Source organism: Chroicocephalus ridibundus, chromosome 1 (assembly GCF_963924245.1).
Source record: "Chroicocephalus ridibundus chromosome 1, bChrRid1.1, whole genome shotgun sequence".
Taxonomy (NCBI): Eukaryota; Metazoa; Chordata; class Aves; order Charadriiformes; family Laridae; genus Chroicocephalus; species Chroicocephalus ridibundus.
In genome coordinates, this window is record NC_086284.1 from 87426825 (window position 1) to 87448008 (window position 21184).

At 39.2% G+C, this 21184-nt stretch overlaps 1 protein-coding gene across 6 annotated transcripts in view; it reads right to left on the minus strand.

The window, feature by feature from the left end:
• The window catches only part of ADGRG2 (adhesion G protein-coupled receptor G2), a 60167-nt gene extending 39491 nt beyond the window's left edge, over positions 1–20676 (minus strand). For 5 of the 6 annotated variants that reach the window (XM_063342627.1, XM_063342666.1, XM_063342656.1 and 2 more), the window contains exons 1-3: positions 20578–20676; positions 8495–8613; positions 2146–2763 (exon numbers count right to left, since the gene is read on the minus strand). In XM_063342627.1, coding sequence (XP_063198697.1) covers positions 2146–2763; positions 8495–8612 — 736 coding nt within the window. In that variant the 5' untranslated portion in view covers position 8613; positions 20578–20676. Of the gene's footprint in view, positions 1–2145; positions 2764–8494; positions 8614–20325; positions 20398–20577 lie in introns of those variants that run through there. The other variant, XM_063342636.1, reaches the window with a different exon arrangement.
• Between the last annotated feature and the right edge of the window lie 508 nt (positions 20677–21184).

The window sequence follows — 21184 nt, forward strand, 5'->3', positions numbered from 1 at the left end:
AACTGTAATGAAACACTTCCTTTTCACCTTTTGTGCCTACACAGGCAGCATAGCCCTTTCCCAAGCCTAGCCCTTTGCCAGTTATGTTCTTTGAGCATGTAAAATCAGATCTTTCTGAAGACTTACTACCCAAAGTCCTTCTCTTTAAAAAAAAACAGAGAAAACCCCAAAATCAGATAATTTTTACACAGGTGTACAGACAAACTTATAGAAAGAAATCAGATTGTAAGACTAGTTGCACCATCAATTAAAATTGACTGACACTATTATATGCTCCTACTGTCAATGCTTTGTTTTTGTTTAATTGTTGGACTGATATTTGTTAAATATGTGCCTTTCACAGGCTGTCCCAGAGGAGTAGGGCAATCAGCCAAAATGCACTTTTTCCTGAAAACAGGCAAATAAACTGTTAAAAAAAAAAATCCAGTGAACTTTTCGTCAAAAAGCTGTTATTCTTACAAGTTATCTAGAGGACAAACCTTATATTTGGCTGTAGAGATGGCCTCTGTACTAAAACAAACCTCTGTCAGCACAATTAAAATGCAATTTGACTAAGTAACAGAGCTTTGGAAACCATGCATCTTACACGCTCACTAGACAGATCTTGCAGTTAGGCAAAGGATTCCACAAGCCCCTAAATTACTAATTCTAAAAATCATTAATCACTTGGGGCTGGAGTTGGGCATTGCCTAACCAAGCTGCCCTGTGATGCTTAAGGATGCTCTACATTCAGGGCAGAAAATACTGGAACTGAAAACAAGAAGGTTGTCCTTGCTGTGCCTCAGTGAAAGATAACCAGATGCTCCACTCTGACCAGGATTTATCCACTGTGCAGACAAATCTTTCTCAGACTTTCATTATACCAAACTCTTGTCTGGTAGCCAGAATGCTCCCTCTTTCAACCCTAGAACTGTGTTCCTTCAAAGTCACATACGAGCAAAAGAAAGACATCCTTTCTTCGCTCCTCTCCCAACTCACACAACTCAACAGAGATGATGTGTTCCCAACTACAGCATCAAGCCAGCAGAGGCATTTCATTCATTATAACCCAGCGTTAGGGGCATTCTCCATGAGTCCTGGTTTGTTGGACAGATTTCCGTCTCTCCCAGAAAACATAATCTGGTCTTATTATTTTAATGCCCTTTCTAAGACACTTTTAATCTACCCAGACAGGCTGTGGTTATAACATTACATAGCTAAATTATATTTTTCAGTCTGCACAAAATAGATGGGTACAGTTTTTAAGGATAAAGGTGATGAAGACTAATATTAAATTTAACTGAAGCACTATGCTATATAAGAATTTTAGGAACCAGCTGAGCTAGTCACTTTAAAATCCCTGAAGGTCTTAGAGAGTAATGCCATTTTCTGGCTGATAAATTGGATCCCACCAAAGCTTGATTGAAGATTGTCTTTCTTGTCAACAGATATGATAGCAAAAGCTAGAAAGAAGATTATTCTCTTGCTTTAACTCCATTTCACTATATTAAAACTCAATTTCTCTGAAAATAAAATCTTGTTTTGGTTTGGTGTAAAGCTTTTTATGGTTCTTTTCCAGGGCAGAGAGGAATTTTGAGAAATGTGTGAGAAACCATTTGGTCATTTTAATAAAGGAAGACATTACTGATACAGGAACAAGAAGAAATCAGAGCCTCCGGCAATCTTTACAGATGCAGACCATACCAGTGAAAGATGGTGTGATGTGCCAGTGAAGTAGTGAAAAGTTGACTCACTGAAGTTCTGGCCCAGCAAATGTGCAAAATGAGGACCCACAACGCTTTCCTCGATATTTATTCCCTGAATAGAAGGTGTGTAAATGAATTATTGTAAGATGACATTGGTAAAAAGCCCTAATACTCCAAGGAGTTTTGGTTGGATGCATCCTGATCTCATTACCATTACAAGGACAGTAGGCAGACAAAAAAGTTGAAGCAAGTTGAAAGTCTTTAAAGAACTGCAGCTATGTTTTTTACATTTGGATCAAAGCTGGTGAAAGCTGCAGATTCTCACATGATCTCATTAAGCATTTAGCTAGAAATGACCAATAGGCAAAGACTGTAAAATCTGGAACAGAAATATTAGACATGTTCAGATCAACTTTTGACAAAAATACTATTTTAAAAACAGGGATGCAATAGTACTTACCACACGGCAAGGAGATATCTTCTTCTACTGTCTTATTATAGACCCAATCCTCCTTTCTCCAGCGTATAACACCACTATCTTCACAGTCCAGCGATTGATTTATATTTGCTTTATCCCACATTCTGAACATGTACAGCTCACCAGTCATACCCAAGTTAGGTGACATAGTTGTACCTGGCAGCTTTGAACAGCCAAGTAAGAACTGCCCTTTTCCAGGGAGATTAACTTTCCCAGTTATTCTTTTGTTTAGTTTTTTTGTTCCGTTTACAAATACCTTCATCTCTTTGTCTTCACTTTTCCACTGGATACATATGTGGTTCCAAGTGTTGTCACGAAGTCTTGCTGTTGTATTTATTTGATTTCCAAAGAACCATATCCTCAATTTACCATGATCTCCTGTAAGTCCAAGATCATACTTATTTGCAGAGACATTGCTGTGAGATGTTTCCTGACTGTATACATACGCTGTCCAGGGACTATTTGAGGAATATAGCTTGAGGTGCACACAGACAATGAATTCTTTCAAGGGACGCAGAGAAATTCTTGGTGACATAATCCAAGGATCTTCACATGCAGTCTTAAAGACAGCTTTATATTGTCCTAGGAAATCCTCATGATCTAAATAAAGGAAAGGTGATTTGTAAAATGATTTTGTTTTTTAAAGGATCATCTATATGAATATTATTCTTCCATATAGTACTGTTCCTAGGTATTTACCAAGGAGTTTTCAAAACAACACATTAAGAAACAACCTTGTATCCTTCTCTTTTGCTGCTTTTTTGTGGTGAAGTAGCAAACTTGGAGGCAGTCAATAAATCCTAGCTGTTCATCAAAGCTTTGAAGTAAAACTCATGCACAAGACGAAGGATGACCATGTGGTTCTCTAAGGCAGCACTCAAACAACAAGTGGGAGGCAAAAAGAGAATCAGAGATCCTGGTTCCTATTCCCAGGACTGCACAGTTATTTTGCATTTAATAGATACTGGATAAAATACAGAAACAGAGCTAGAAACAGGGACTACAGTCCTTACTGCCTTCTCCTGTCCCAGCCTTGCATGCTGCTTATCTGAACAAGACCATGCTTCTCCATGCCTTATTTTTCCAACCCTGAGATTCTAAAATCCTCTGCTGCATGCTGGCAGAGTTTCAGCGGGAAAGGCAGAAAACAGCCATATTCTAGAAGACGATAAGTTTAGACAACTTTCAGGAAATGTGTTTTGGAGCCACTGATTTATTTTAAATTTAATCTCATCCAGCCCCCATTCCCTGTTCTTTACCAGGGCATTTACTTGCAGAGACATCCAGTCCGTGAATCTCAAATCTACTAAGGCATTAAGATGACGACAACCCAGAGTTCAACTGTGACAATAAATTGAATTTTAGGTGCTAACAGTAAATTTACTGGTGAAAACAAGGTGTCAGGCTCTGTCTGTCAATGCTGTTAAAACAAGTAGTGCTATAGACTGCCCAAACACTGGAATTTGATCATAATTTTTAAGTTCTTATAGGTGCTTCATTTCCTCCACTGTCCCACTACAGCAAAGTACAGGCATTTGTGGCTGTACATGTAAGCTCTTTGGAGCTGACTCTTATTTTGTGGAAAAATGCACATTCCAATCACACAATCATTATCATGATTGCTTGCTTTATAGTGCACCCATCAGCAACAAAACAAATCCAAACTAAGAAAAACTCCTATGGGACATGAAATGAAAACAGAAAAATTAAACAGCCTGGTAGATGCTTAGCCAGTGCAAAAGAACACATTACTGACACCTTTAAGGAGGCATTTATTTGTCAATATATGCAGAGCTTTTATGTTCCCTCCAAAAGACGTATGTGATTAGTCATGATTAGTCACGGTTGGGCAGCAGGAAAAGATCGGTCAATACTGGAAGAAAGCTTTTCCATTAGCTCCCCCATGAAAAGACAAATTTCCAGGCAACTTGGAACAGAGTTTTTTTTCCCAAGGTAGGTTATATTCATAGTTGTAGTTAGCTGTCAAAGTCACAGCCAATTCTCCTTTGATCTTCTCAACAAACCACAGCACCAGCTTTCATCAGGCCAATTCTGAATCAGGAATGTGTTCAACTTTTCTGCCGCTTGACCACAGGGCTCTCAAATTTCTTTTTCAATAGCAACAAATGAAAAACAGGAGGAAGTTCCTAAGTTCCAAGTCAGCTTGATAGGTACAAGCTACCAGAAAAAATTTGAAACACAAAATATATCAATCCAGTTTCATGGAAAGTCATAACTGTTCTTGTTGCGTACCATAGCTTTGAGACTCCCTTTGTGATGCTAATGAGCAGAAAGCTGTAGGCACCTTTCACAACCCTGAATCATTCCTGAATTTCAACATACATCATGAAAGTGCCACACAAGGCTATAGACCAAACAAAAAACTCTCAGAGTACAGCCTGAATTAGATGAAAATCCTAACTATCAGGCAGCGGACTTTGAATGACAACATAATACCTAGCACGGTTCTACAGCAATGGAGAGAAACATGCTTGACCCAACAGCAAGCAGTAGAACTACTTCCTCCCTGCCCAGCCATAAAGCATGAATTCACTCATTCAGTTTGGCCATTTGTCAGAACCTAACAGGCAAAATCTGGGACACTCAGCTAAAAACAGTTCAGCATGGAAAACTAGTTTTTAAAACATGACTTAAAAGTTGGGGTGAGGAAGATTGGGTGGGAGGTGGAAGTGTCACAGAAGTGGAGATTTTTAGATATAGACTCAAATGTACTTACCTTTTTTAGTAAAAGGATGACTACAATTAAAATACATCTGCTACCTTCCAGTTTGGACAGATTATGAGGAAATTGATTTTATAAAGGACACAGCTAGCTAGACATGCGGTTCTATGCCAACACCTGCGACACAGTCTCTCCAAAGAAAAATAATTGTTCAAGTCTCTCATTATTAAGTAGGAATTATGCTGAAGGTTTTGAAATATCTGATGCAGCTGCCGTTCCTCAGAGAGTATATGTCAGAAGTATACTTGCATGACTCATATACCCTCCAAAATTCCTGTAAGCAGTCTTGAGCATGCAGAGATAGCCAAAGTGACCAGTTAAGGAAGTCTCCTGACATAGCTTAAAAACTTGAAGTCACTGTTAACTTCCCAGATTGGAAGATTAGACATCCATTCCTGAGCAAAAACTTGACCATCATCAGACTTGATTTTGGAAGTAAACAAATTCTGAGAGAGTATTAAATGAGCGTTTATGTGCCAAGGGTGAATTAATTAAAGGGCTGCAAAATCCTATCACATTCTTTAGGGGAGCTGACACTACAAAGTTGTCAAGGAAGCCAGCATGGACATAAACTTGCAGGTGGAAACAGTCTTAAGTCAGGTAACCAACAGAAATGATGCAAAATGAGCTCAATACTGCTGATGATTCTCCTAGTCTGCTTTGTATCATTCAAAAAGACTGCTGTTGATCAGTATGCAAGGCCTGACGAATTAATTTAAAATAATAAAAGAGTTTACTTAAGAGAGTTCTACCCTTCTGGAAACTGGAAAGTCTAGCCCACTTTGTTCCAAAGAGTTAATAAAAAAGGTGCCAAAAAGCAGTGCCAAAGTTAAGAGAACAGACACCAATATTATCTGAATTGTTACAAGAAAGGCTTGTAAAATTTTATATGGTCAGTCTACTCAAAGAATGATGAAAAAAGCACAAAGGAAATCATAACCATAGTCAGAAAATGCAGTTCACTGTTCCAAGTGGAGTACATGTAGTACAGCTTTAAATTAGGTAGAAATTAATTATCATCTTGGCGAAGTCTGTTTGATATGTGGGTGGATGCAAAGTAAGCAGGAGATGACATTACTTTAAACTTTTTGGAAGTTTTGTTAATCATCGCTTATTTTCTCTAGTAATGGTATTAGTGGGCAGTGGCCCACCCTTACCCATACCCCCAAGAAGCTGGAACTGGCTGTGCTACTGCATTGTAGCATTCCTGCCTGACAATTAGTTCCTTTGGGTCCAGAAGATACAAATCACATTCAGAATCCTAGCCATGAACATACCTTTATCACCACAGCACAGAAAAGGTAGCATAGTAGAAAGAATGCTCAAAACATCTCCAGAGTAAGAAAAATAAGCAAAAATCCCAATTTGGAGTCAAGGCAACTCCATGCAATAGTAATTGTGGACTGACTTCTCAATGTCATTTGCTGTATTCAGGGACTTAACCTCTTTCAGAAATGCAATTTTTTTCCTTCTTAATGTATTTATCTCTAATAGATGCAAGAACTGGTGGTTTTATCTCACTAAAGCTAAGAGCATCCACTTAATAAGCATATTCTCTTAAGCCTTAAAAGAAATCCTGAAATGTATGCACATACTTCCAAACATTCAAAAGAAACTTTTTGCGAATGACAAGGTAATGCAAACATAAACCAAAAATGTAATCTCTCATTTTTCAAACATTTTCAGATAGTAATAATTGATATCTTTACATGAGATAGCCAACCATAGGTAGTAAGAATTAGATGTACAGGAGCAGGTCATCTCAGTACATAAGCACTAGTGTTATTTTGCTTACATTACTAATAGCTACCGTATCAGTATAGTTGAGCATTAATACGATTGAGTATTCTCTTGAATAAAAATAGTCACAAGTTTATGTGTCTGCACAATCTGGCTTTTAACCAGTAACAAGTCATTAATTTCTGTGCAAGTGTTTGCCACCTGTAACACATTTGGGTTGCTACAGTCCATTAAAATGACATCACAAGAATGTTGCACCCTAATGTACTCCCCCTCGAGCTGATAACTGTTCTTTATAAAAAGTTTAAAATTCTAAACTTTCTACATGTGGGTCACTTGATTCTGCTGAATGTTTTGGAAATCTGAAGCCAAGAACTTTTTCTTCAAAATGAATTTCATCCCTCCTTTTCATTCACAGTTGTACTGGGATATGTGGGGATAAATGATGCCACATTATACAGAGCGTCCTAGACATCGGAAAGAACACAGGCAGTTCTTTTCTTATTTCCTGGAGAACATAAGCATACTTTGGCACCTTAGATGAGGGGAGAACTGAGCAGAGATGCTGCTGACAGTGCTAACAGCCTAAAAAAAAAAAAAAAACAACAAAAAACAGTGGAACCATAAATTAACCCTTGCATCAGTTTAGAGTTTCTTGAAGGATTACTGACACTTGCAAGTGATATGCAGGCGAAAGATGAAATCCCTCTTTACTTGCTTCCTCAGAACTCTAGATGCAGTTGAATTTTCCCTGGAAAAATTCTCGTATGACATCTCCCATCTGCTCAGCAGCCCTGCCTTTTTTACTATTCAATTTCCTGAGGTTAAAACCTCACCATCTTAGTAACAGAATCTCAAATTCTGCCTCTATAAAATCTTTATCTTACGAAAATTACTACATTTGGAGAATCAGAATCGGAATTAGTCTAGTCTGTAAACCTATGAAATTTCATTGCTAGTACAATATCATTAAACAGACATACTTGCTAAGTACATTTGAACTGCAAGAATCTTTGACCTTCTAGAGTAAAACAACATGCCACAACACAGGAAGCAGTTTCTAAAACTAGCCATTAAGGATATGGCAAAAAACACTTCTAATTTTTCAATATTGCATGCACATTACTAACACAATAAATGTATTACATACTATTGATACAAGGAAGTTTTACAAATGACAAGCACTGTGATATATGCTGGTTGAGCTCCAGAATGGTGACAGACTTGTACCTGCCAACTTGCAGAACAGTCATGACTAAAACAAAAATTGCTGATTCTACTGTACCTCATACAAAAGCATCACCATGTCAGTTACCCAATTTGTACAAGAACCTTCTGAATTTATTTTTCATTTACTGTCATATAAAGAGCATAGACTGTCAAATTCAAATACATCATTTCTGTTACATGTTTTGGACCTTATCACTTTTTCCTAGCCATATTCAGATCCATGACCAAGAGCAATGCAGGAGATGTTCTATGCACTAAGTACAGTGAAGTTCAAATGATTTTGTGGTGTGTGTGTAACAGCAATGTAAAAGATTTAAGAACACATTCTGAAAATAGTGACACTTCCAGTACAAAAAAATAGCAAGAAAGTAATCTGTCGAGTTACTACGTGTTGTGTTTACGTTCTCTCCTCATCACAAATATTTTAAACATAGAGTTTGTATATTCAAAGGGCTAAGCACCAACTGTTTCATTTCTTGTTAATGGCAGTTTCTCTTCTTGATTTCAGGAGAGCAGAAACCTGCCTGTTCTGAATATATTCAAAAGTCCTACTCATCAAAACTAATTCTATTTTTTTGGAGTAGCAACGCTATATAAATCAGGAAAAAATTGTCTTACCTTTGCTTGCTGTAGCCAGGAACAAATGAAGTAAAAGGACTGTTAGAACAATCTGGAATCTCAAGAAAATGTCCTGTATTCTGCCAACACAGCAGTACCGTTTTCCCCAGGCAACCATTCTAGAGGAAAAAATAAATAAATAAACCACGGTGACAAGAAAAAGTGCAGGTATGTAGATATTATGACAAGTTATGTTTCCAACCAAAGAGTGTAAATCTTTTCAACCCAGTTATACTATTGGGTATACATCATACAGAAATGCACAAATACTCTCTATACAGCCAAGGCACCAAGAAAAAAAGAGCTATTTGCGCTGAAAGGAAAAAAACCAAAACCAAAAGAATCCCACTCAAGCTCTAATTCTCCAAAGACTCACAAATACATCAGAGCGTGGCCATAACTCCTTGCACAAATAAGGCTTTCAACATTTGAAAAACAAAGAACACAAAAAACCCCAACCAAAAGCAGCCAGAGAGCAAGGCTGGAGAGCTTATCCAAAAGCTTTGTTAATTTCAGTAAGTATATAGGAAGCACCCCTTCAGTCCCCTGCGCACAGGTTCTATCATCTGACATTTTAATAACAACACAATGAACTCCTAAGGAAGAAGCAAAAGTTTGATTCCCAATCCTCATCTCATTCTCAAGGCAAGAAGCTACTGCAAAAACATTAGAAATGCCACAAGTCACTGTGGGCAGCAAGTTCATGGAGAGTCATCATGAAAACCCGGTGTATACCTATTTCTTCCTAGTGATGGTTGCCTAATGTGAACAATAGGACATGGTGGTGGAAAAAGAACATGCCTCCTACTATAAAAGATAATATTCTATGAAATGATACACTTTTTTTAAAGAGATCTTTTCAAAAAAGGTACATCTGAATATTTTGCATGGTGAACGAAACATTAAGTGAAACATTCATGTGCTTTTTGCATGCATTATTTCTTAAATAAGAAGTTTTAGAGATACATAATTACAAGCAATTCTAAAATTGAAACAAATGCAAAGCAGTAAACTTTATGTTTTGTTTATCTTTAATGTATCAGCTTTATGTTAGACCTGAGCATTCTGCATGACACCAGAAGTTTAACTTTGCCATCACAAGTTTGGTGCATGTGTGAGCATATTGGTTAGTGCTCATATTGCTCGCAAACTTTATTGTATTTTTGTATACGCTGTATCAGGCTGCAATAGGTTCCCCCCTTTTCAGGGACTATAAATTGTGAACTCCGCCAGGAGTTGTAGATTCATGTTAAAGTTAGAGCTAAAATGTATTTTTTGCAAGCATTCACATTAATGTAAATAAAAGCATAAAATAGTTACTAGGGCTGAACTCTCCAAGACAAGTGCTAGAGAAAACAATGAAGTTGATAGGTAATTGACATTTTGGAAATTGAGTAAATGTACATGCAAGTAAATTATATACATATAATAACATAACGTAGAAAACATAAAGCAAAGGCTTTTTAAAAATTGGAGCACTGCAATTAGAGCACTGCTGCAAGACATTGTTTTCAATAATTATACAGTATGTGATATTTCTAGCAGAAAAAATAGATCATAGGGATTGCATTGAAACAGACCAATCTGGATGAAGATAGATACTGCTTCCACTTTGCAGATTCTGGATGCCACACTTAAAATTGAAATGCACTAAGGAAATACCAGTGAAATTGTGGCAACATCATAAATGACATCTGCATGGGTACTGCAGATGTTAACCAGCAGGAAGAAAGGCTATTGATAAGAGGAATACAAAAATCAAGCCTACTAAAACTGAGAGAAATAAATAGTACGCTAAAACAATGGACATAGCTAGTACACACAATCCTATGAAGGAACAGACCAAAACCAAACAAAAAAAAGTTTAAAAAGCAAGAAATGTCAAAGGCAGGCTAGCTTTCTAAAGATTCACAGGAAACATGTCCAAACCAGTCTTCAGCTTTACTTTCTTGAACACCTAAAAACATGTATTAATAATGTTGTTCAATCAGTATACTAAGTAGCAGAATTATGTTAATTACCCTTAGAACCTGATAATGAAAACTGCCACACTTTAATATATTTGACAAATTCAAGGATTGAAGCAGCTACAATATAATTGACTAGGGTTAAAAGAGATGCCCATCCAAAAGCTATGTTTCTTTTCTTTGATTACTAACACTGTGCATTCTAGTCTCAAATTAGGTCACTTCCAAGCAAAACCAAGTTGCACATCTATTCCTCCATTTTATGACGAAATTTCTTCTTTTTTACAGTAACCATCTATCCATAGTGATGGATTTAGGCAACAAATCAAACACAAATTTCAGCATCCCTTGCATCTATTACCTAGACACAGTTGAACTGTGAATGGGATGGAGCCCAAAAATACCCAGTGGCACCCTCAGGTTTAGCTATCGATGACGGTAAGTATTGAGGCAAACTGCTTGCTCTGTGTCACATACAACACTGCTTCAGAATAATCCTACATTCCCTGTATTTAGCTTCCTTCTTAAGCCTCAGTTCTGCAAAGAGATAGACATGAAATGAGCTGACAAGGACAAAGGTTTGCTCCTGTACCATCAAGTGTGCCTTCTATTTAGTCTGGTAGACCTCAGTAGACAATCATGTTAGTGCCCCATCCACCAAAAATAACAACGGCATTCCAAGCATCTAAATTTGAGGGCAGAAGCCAGGAAATTCCTGTTTCTGACTCCAGCTCTGTCTGAGTGCTATGTAGCCCTGACGAGTTAGACTTAGACCTTCTTCTAACTCAGGCCTTCCAGAGTGAGCTTTGCTAATATTTGTCCAGTGTTTAAATGAAAGGCTGCGATAAATACTTTCAGCACATTGAGGTTTTTATCCCCTCTGGGTTTTTTGACATTGTTCTCACTTCCTCAGACGGGCCTGACAAAGACAAATGGGGCAGAGGCACAGCTTCTCATTGACAGAATGCAGTCACATCAAGAACTCTGAAGCTATTCAAAGCTATGAATGCAGATTAATGGTCTCAGGGACAGCAATAAAATCCAGATATCAGGAAAGTGAGTAAATGTATAAAGCAAAATCCTGTCACAGCAAAATTGACTTTTTGCAAGAGTTTGGACATTTATGTTAGCTCAAGATTTGTTCCAATGTCCAGATAAAAAATATAATTAAAGGAGTTAAACAATGCTGGTTAGACACTACCGAAGAAAAAGATGCTGCTAGCTTTGATAGATTGTTTTTAGATTTTTTTAAAGAAAAAGCAAGATGTAAAATATGATTTCACCATATCTATTGAAATAAAGATCATATGATACATTCCAAAACATTTGGATATTATGTTTCTCTTAAGCTTATTTAAGCCCTTCTTTGTATTAGAATGCTAAAGCTCTACTCTTAATAATGGTCCTGAAAAGTAATGTAATTGTTAATAAACAGTTATGTCCATTATAGAATTAGGCATAAGTGATTTTTTTCATTTGTTCTTCATTTTGCTCATCTGTTCAAATTAACATTTTTATTGTTCATTACAATAGATGAATACAGCATGACTCAGAGTGCCCAGCATGAATCTGCATAGTTTTTGCAGTAGAATGAAAAATTTTCACTTGTAAATCAAGCAGATCTAATCAAGTACAACAGCTACTGGGCACAACTACTGAGTCACCCAAGTGTGGGGAAAGAATTTTATGCACAGACTACAGGTGCTGTCTAACCGGCTGTCTTTACTTTCTCACTTACTATTCTCAAACAACAATTAAGTCACTTTTATTTACAAAGAGCTAATTGCCTGAAGTAGAAGAGAATATAACCAATTACTTTTCTTTATGGTCAGTGGATAAAATGGAAATTCAGAAAACAGAAAGTACAGGCTCAGACACAAATCTGTCCCCTCTTGTTTGTTCTCTATTTTGACCAGTGACAATCTCGTAGCATTGGTACCCAGGTTTCACATTTCATACCATGTCATTAACTTGGCAAGTGCAACTAGAATTGATAGAATTTTTCTTAAAACAAATGAACAAACATGCTTTGAAAAATTAGATGGTGATTTTGTATGTTGTGTTACACATGTTGCAGTTCTGCATTAGTATCACATTCTCTGGATATTAAAGAGGTTGATGGAAATGAAGCCAGGAGGATGGTATAAAGAGGAATCTGTATTCTTATCATTAGTATTAATTAGCTTACATCATGCTATTTTACTGCTTTTTGATGGAATTGCCCTTCAACACAATGTGAGTTTTACTGGCCTAAAGAGCACAGAGTTTCTGCAGGCAAAGTTACTGAAATCTAACAGGTTGACCAAGACAAACACTGTGACAGGGACTCTGCCACAGAAGGACGGGCAGAATAGAGGGATGAAGGTCAGTAAATTGACAGTAACTTACAACAGCAAGCAAAGAAAACTGTTAAACACAAGGCCTGTAAGGCTATTACCATGTTTATCCTGCTGTACCCAGCTTTGTACCTCCGAAAGATGAGTAGCATTATTTGAAGCTGATGTTTTTAAAGCCCTTCAGCTAGCTAGTCAGTCACAGGTATCCACAGTGAAAGGACTTTGAGGTGCCCCAGGGAAGTGGACTTGTGTTACAGATGCAAATGGAAGGCAGAGGAGATGGAGTCCGTGCCTCTGCAACCAGCCTCAAGGAGGACCAGATGCTGCAGCTCCATTCAAAGTGCAGTGTGAGAAACCTGGACTGCTTTCCAAGCGTGCGCCCACAGGTGACATACGAAGAGATATAGGGTTTACCTTAAGCCATTGCTTGCCTTGTATTACAGTAGATATATTTTTAATAGGCTTAAAGCCAAAGAAAGTGCAAAACATAAATACAGCTGTTCTCTGATGTAGTGTACTTTGTTAAATCGCTTTTCGAAAAATAAATTCAAATTTTACAATTCCCGTTGAATATATCTATTTCCTGGCAGTCTTTAATTTCATTTAAAAAGCTATTAGTTCTTTTATGCCAAGTTTTAGCCAGAGCAGGTTCTCACTGCCAATGCATAAACTGTTGGTAGCAGAAACTTATGTTGGAAATTGTGACCCAAAGCAATCATTTACTTCTAACCATGCTGTCTACTGCTGCACTTCAAGCTGTTTTGTTCAAGTCACACTTATTTCATCCATAGTCTTTGGGGCTCATTCTGACTACTTCTGTAGTTATTTGCTATTAAAATCTTGGATTTTAATAAAAACTTCTCACAAATTTATAGAATTTACTGCTGAGGAGGAGGGTAATAACGAATGGTAAGCTTCTGGCTGTTGTTCCATGACAGTCTGCATTATTTGAATCTATACCAGACGATAAAAGGCAGAAAAGACCAAGACAGACATCATAATGTCCACGTATGAGAATTTCTTGATGCCTTTAATTATTTTCAGAAACATAAGACTGTAGACTTCTTCCATCAACCCCTTATATTTTCCAGACTGGAACCAAAATGTAGTAAAGTTTCTATGTTATTTTTAAATTTTGGCTGAAGTAAGTTAGATGTAATAGGGAGGACACTTATGTTGGAAAGTCTTATGTCACTGTGAATTTTGGCACATACAGTATTCACTGACTTAACAGCAGAAGTAGCACCATTGATTTTAAAATGTTGTTCCATGGGGTTTTTTTAATGCATTTTTCCAGAAGACAGTAATAGGATTATTACTGTCTGATAATAGCTTGGTTTTCATTAATTTTCTTCAGTGTTTATCAAAGGCTGTAAAAGCAGGCATACTGCGTTCTACAAAATCTACTCACTTTATGTAGAACACCAGCTTTTTCTAAGACTACAATGGTAATGTGTGGAGCCAGTTCAATGACCTTCCAAACATGTCCTCCTAACTTAAATCTTTACTGTTTTCAAAGACAGTAACTATTTTACTTTTTAATAAGTTGGCTTACAGATAGCAACAAGCCAGTTAGTTACAGACACCAGTCTTCTGCAAAACACATAGCTCATTGGTTCAGTTTTTAACAGAAATAAACAGGAGGAAAAAACTCTCTAAGAAATCCATTGTTTTGTTTAGTCTTTGAACTGCTGCAGGATACTGGTATTAGAAAGATTTTTTATTTTTATTTTGTACTTTTACAAGTGACAAGCCATGTAAGCCAAGGTCTGCCCTCAGTTCAACTAACAGATCTCTCCTTAGATTAGTGTAAAGATGTAAGCTTAATGATTAAGGTTTATATAAGTGGATTCATGAGTAATACGGTATTGGATGGCTCTCCATTACAGACCTCAGTACCACAAAGCACTTTTAGGATTAATTCTCTCTTACAGTACTTTGTGTCACCGTATATAGTGCAAAAATGGAACAGGGGACAATTTCAAGCAAGTTTTTGTTCCCTATTATCCAGTTTGGCAATGTTTCACCTCCTCATATCCAGCAGTCACCTGGGAGATGAGCAAGACGCCTCCTTCTAGCTCTTATAGAAGTTCTACACTATCCAGGAAATCCTCTTCTGCATTGTGTATTCCCTCGAAAGAACATTATTATCCACGCACTCTATTAAATCTTCTAGAGCAAACTAAAAAGCTCTTCAGTGACAATACCTGAGCAAGTTTCCACTTTGAAGAGTTTACAAAGTACTGATGAAGCATAAGAAACACAGATGTAATAAAGTAGTTATGTACTACTTGAACTACAGGCAGGTTATTTACATTTTCATTAATACTTTACTATGGAGGTACATAAGTTTCGTGGGGGGGAATAACATAAGAAGTGTTTTGCAGAGTAGAAGACTGAAAGTACACAAAGACTACATTTAAGTTGGCGCATAGAAAAAAGATTAATGAATGCTAGACACACCTTGAGCCACGTAAAACGGATGAGGAAGGGTGTACAAAGATGTAAGCACAGAAAAGTAGACAAAGTTTTGCAAAACCTTTATGTTTGGTAACAGGAATTGAATCTGATGCAGAGAGAAAGACTTTTCTAAAACTGGACTATTCAAACCAGTGAACAATGAAAGCAGGCTATAAGGAATCAAGTGAGGGCCAGGCATGCCAGAAAGAAGACTGTTCAGCTGATGCTTTCAATTTTCCTTCTTTTCAAAAATGAGATCTGCAGGTCTATTTCATCTTACTGTAAGTGGGGAAAAAAACCCAAACAAAAATTGTTTTTGCTCACCTGACACTTTCCTTTCCTTTCCCACTCTCCTTTCCATGCTCTCGTGGCCTGAACAGCAGCATATCCCCCCCTTCACTCCCCCCCAAAAAAAGTCTTAAAAGGGAAATTATATTGTGATGTCATCCTAAGCTTCACTTTATGGACTTAACAGGTCTCTTGGATCTTGCACTTGGAGCTGTTAAAATTTCTCTGGAAGCTAAGAAGTACAATACTTGGTGGAGTTTTTTGTTTGCTTGTTTTTTCTTTTAAACAGTCTCTCAGACTGTTTTAATCAACAGCCCAATGACCAAAATTAATAGTTTGTACAAAAGAAATAAAGCTCCTAAGTTTTGAAAGATGGACGCACTGAAGCAAGCATCTTCCAGAGCCCCACTACAACTCTGATTAGGAATATGGCATCACTATCCCATACAGCCTAAGGAAATACAGTCACTTTGTCACCTCAGTCACCTCAGTGTCACCTCAGCATGGGGTAAATTCACATGGGGGTACTCTATTAAGGGGTTATGCCAGAACAGCATTCTGGGCCTCTTTTAGCACTGCTGCTCCTTAGGATACAACGTAAGTCTGTGGAGTACAGGGGAAAGGAGATGGCACCATTGCCAGGACAAGACCCATAATCAGTTGTCAGGGAAAGAAGGGGAGGTGAAGTTCTAACTCAAGCGTATGTTAGACTAATACAACTGAAACAAGTTAGTCAATAGCAATAATTCTTAAACACTGGAAAGTAGTCACACAAGAGAGTAGATGACTTCAAAGCAACTTCAGAAAAATTTATTTAAACCAACATCATTTCTGTGTGGAGCCCTCATGAATGTATCGGCTCAGAAAACAACTACACTCCACATGGCTTTCTTTCACCATCACCACCTCTACTAAACAAAAAAAGTGATTAGCCTTCTTACAAATAAACCAACCTAACCACAATGCTAACTTGCTGAAACATAGATAAGGGGGTGGGGGAGGAAAGCAAGCACTTTTTAATTCAAGTTATATTAATACTTGGACTATGCTATGAATAAGCAATGGTGGAAGAAAGTCCCCCAGATTTCAAAACATAAAGTGATAAGTATTATCAAAAGCCCATTCACTCATCTTATGTGCATAATTAATTTGGTGCAAAAGAAACAAAGATAGTCAAAGTCTGGTCGGGAACTCATAAATTAAATGTAGAATTTGGCAACATTCACACTCAGGCATGCCCAGATGTCTAATAAATTCAGGCAGAGAGCCACAGTGATTTTTTTCTCTAAAGAATATAAAAGGGATTTTTAAGAGAATATTTTAAGCACTAAAAAGCATAAGTAAAAAGATGTTGGGTTTTGTTACCTGTGCACAATAATGTTTCCATAATCAGCATACTCACATTACTCATTTTCTTGCTAGTTTTACCATTTCTAAATGTGTCACATCTTGCCAAACACGACAACTTCTGGCAAACCTACTGATGGATCCCTTCAGCCTTAACTCTTCAACGATTCCGTTAAGGAACACCATAAATTAGAACCTACACAGTGCTTAATTTGTGAATGGTTGCTCTTTTTTGGCAACTAAGGCATCACCTGAGGTACCCATGTCATGCAAATTTCAGAAAACAGAAATAATGTGATAAATTCTAGTCATTTCTTCTAAATTCTACGGAGTGAAAAGGTTTATTAAGTACATTGGGGAACATTATAAACTGTTTCTTTTCCATACACTGTCTCATCTAGTACAGTTTTCTTTTAAAGCAAACAAAAATAAGTAAATCATGTTACAAAGTACAGTTTTTCTCTGAGATGTTAAGAATACTGTATTTCAGTAGCTAGCAGAAGAGGATCTAGAACAGAAGAACAAAATCACCGTATTAGTAAGGCACTAGCTGAAAAGCAGCTGTTGTGTCAAATAATAATTAGATTTCTGGACTACAGCACTCATCAATAAAAGAAAAAGAGAAAATGCTGAGTCTGGGACTTTAGCTGCCGAATACACTTCTAAAATCTTGTATAAATTCCACTACATATTACCTACAATAAAACTGTCCTGAAGCCAATGTAAGTAACACTCACAGGTTGAGCACCTGTGGTATACAAGATGTTCAGCTCACAGCTGGAGACAAATCCATGTGACTCATGCAGGGAGGAGTTCAAGATCCATTTTTTTGGTCTTTGATTTAATGTTAACTACAAAGGATCCTTTGTCCACTCTGAACAACAATAAATTTCAAAGATATTTTGGCACAAAAAGGAATGCAAGATTCCCAAATAATTGAGTCCTATTAATTACCGTATAGTGACACCAACCTATCTTTTCATAGAGCATGTATAGATTTTTTCCAAATTGTAATTCCACTGGGAATTTATGACTGGAAAGAATAAGACCCTCATAATCATAAGCACCTATCTAATAAACATGAAATTATTCACTTTGCTCCCTTCTTGCTCACAAGCTGAGTGGCATCTACCAGTGTCCTGCAACACATTAGTATTCTCTAAATCCATGCATCTGAAAAAAGAGCAAAGCTTTTAAACAAACCTACATACAATAGTACCACTAAACCATTTATCAGAAAGCTAACATTTCAGGCCAAATAGCATGCCTTATTCATGCCAATTCTTCTTGTTGAAGTCAACGAGATTAATTGTATGAGGTATCCCGATTTTGGCCTTCAAATAATCTAATCTAGTGTTCCACTGAAAACAGAAAATTCCAAACTCAAGTGTAGTGATCGGTTTTAAAGCTATACTGTGTTTGCCAAGGCCACTGATCATGTTACATATTAAGAACTAAAAGCTGTCCAAATTTAACAACAGTTATTCTCTCATGAAGTCCAAAATTTTCTCAGTCTACCAACATTCTACAGTTACTAGTGGAAGATCTGACTAAAAGCATTCACAGCACAAAAACTGTATAAATAGAGCAATTAACTTGAGAATGGGAATTTAGTCCTTTATCTCTCTCCAGTTTGCTCTAATTTGTGCCAATTTCTGTTGATGTATTAGAAATAGAAGTTTAACATCAAGTTTGGAAGGCACTGAAGAGAAAAAATGTGCTCACAACTTCCATCTAATCTACAGAAATAACTTAAAATACTAAAGTAATATTAATAAAGATACTAATAACATTAGTTCACTTGGTGTCTGACTGCCACAGCAGAAATAAAATAATACTAGGTTGCAGTGTGTAAGTATAAAATTTTGTGACCTCAAAGTTTGTGAGCAAACTTTGTTTACACACAATTTCTTTCCTGCATCTTCTTTCAAGGCATTTCACTTTAGAGATTGTCTTTATCAATAAGGTGTAAGTGTGTTTCCTCAGTGAAGACAAATACTTGGAGACCCTCCTAAGCAAAGACATGTTTTCTGTTCTTTAGTTTAATTCAACAAACACATTTCCGGTCACCCGGTAGAGGACCAAATCCTGCTTGTTTCCCCCATGCAGAATACAGAAGTATACCTTCCAGCTTAGGAAAGAATGGCTAAAGCCATAAACTTCAAGCTTAAGAACAGGAATATCAACTTGTGCAGCTCTCTTGTAATGATGCTGTACACTGTAAGCCTATGCAAGCAAAAGGAAGAAATGTACTTTGAGTAGAGATATGTAACACCAGCTTTATCCTTTCAGCAGAAATGTCGGAGTTAAATACCCAAATAGTTTGCTTTGGGACCAAGTAACACTGGCCTGAGGTTGTAAACTCTATTTTGGCTCATGCTGAAGCTTATTCTACCACTCTTTCAGCACTACTATAACTGATTTCATGTAGGTCAAAACCAGCCTGGGCTTGTACAATCACATGTTTAATTTGCTGGGTAAGCACGCCTTTAGAAGGCTAGCAAATTAGTTCACAAACATTTCTTCATAAATTTTGCACATTTCCGCATAAATCAGTGCAAGGCGATCGCACAGTAAAAGCAACAGAGTTCAGTACTGTTATAAATACCACACAGCCAGGAAAGGATGCTTCTAATACACTGAGCTTTCCTCGCTTGGCCAGTGTAAGGAGACAAAGACAAAAACCAGACAAACCCCCCCCCCCAAGCAATTATTGTGCACAACTGGTGACTCTGAAGACATTTTACTTTCGGTGATACAGGTTCTGCGAGATGCCTTGCGGAATGTATGAGAAACGAGCAGCAAAACCTTTTGAGCTGAATACATTCTCCGTAACCCATTCCCCCAGAAAATGCGTGTGAAAGCAAAGCCTGACCCAGCCTAGAAATACAGTCTCAAGGGGACGCTGCCCTAGCTCCTCACTGTAAACCGCATTCAAACCCTACTGACGCCTCCCTCAAAATCGTTCACTTTTTAAGCCGATTTTAAATACGTTACTGATTTTCTTTTATTATTATCACGGCTGATCAAGCGCTTAAAATAAGGCTGAGAAACCAGAAGGAAACCTTTCCACCGGCAGCACCGAGAAACGTACCTGGTAAGAGCGGTCCCCCCACAAGACGAACGCAGAAACCTGTCCCCCACAGCCCCTTTCCGTGGCCTGACACCCCCCGCACCCGGCCCGGACGCCAGTCCCAACGACCACCAACAGCCACCAACGGCCACCAACAACAGGCTCCAACGGGCGCCAACCGCGCCGGCAACGCGCGGTCCCCGGCCGGTCCCACAGCACGCTTTGCGCTCGCAGGCGGGATCTCCCCTCAGCGACCCCCCGACCGCGCTTCCCCCGGCCAGGCGACACCCGCAAGTGCCACTCAAGGGGTGGGATCCGTGAGGGGGCCGTGACTAAGCGGCGAGCCTAAGCGTCCCCGACCTGCGCTCCTCCGCCAGCCTCGCAGGCAGCTTTCCCGCCGGACCCTTCTGCCCTCACGCCGGTCGTGTGTCCCCCCCCGCGGGGAGGGTGGGCGGGAAAGCCCATCCCCAGAGGGCCGCGCACCTCTGCCGCCCAGCCCCGGGGAGTCGCTCACCTCAGCCCGCCAGCGCAGGGCGACTCCCACCTTCGCAGCCCGCCGCCTTGCCCGTCCCTCCGGCCGCCTGTCCCCCCGCCAGCCCACCAGCCGCTCACCTGGCCCCGGGGGACCGCCAGTCCCTTCCCGTCCCGTCCGGTGCCGCCGCCCTGCCCGCTCGGTTAGACGCTGCGGCCGTCCCCGGCAGCTGGGGCAGCCGCTGGACGCGGCCGGGGGGGGCGGGCGGAGACAGGCGAGGGAGGTGCTCCGAGAAGCCGAGAGGGAACCCGTCGCGGCGGCCGGCCGGCGGGGCTGCCCGGGAGCGGCCCCCACGCCCACCTCGGCAAGGCGGGACCGGCGGCGGCTGTTTCGGCTGCCTCCCAGCCCGGCGGCCCCGCGGGTGCGGGCGTCGTCCCGGGCAGCTGCGAGGAGCGAGGGGCCGGCGAGGCAGCTCCTGGGGCGGGCGGCCAGCGCGACCGGCTGGGTTGAGAGGAAAGGTGGGGACACCTTGGCAGCTGGATAAAGCAAACCGGGGGAAGGGATTACCACTCTGGTTAAACTGTTTTACGTTCCCTGGTGGGGCAACGTGTTCAGCGTTAAAACAGCCTTTTTCTCCCCCCCCCCCCCCCCCCCCCCCCCCCCGCCCTTGTTTAGCTTACTTCACTTTTAAAACAGACTTAACCACTTAATGTAAATGTAGTTTTTCAGAATCAGCAGCCTTTATTC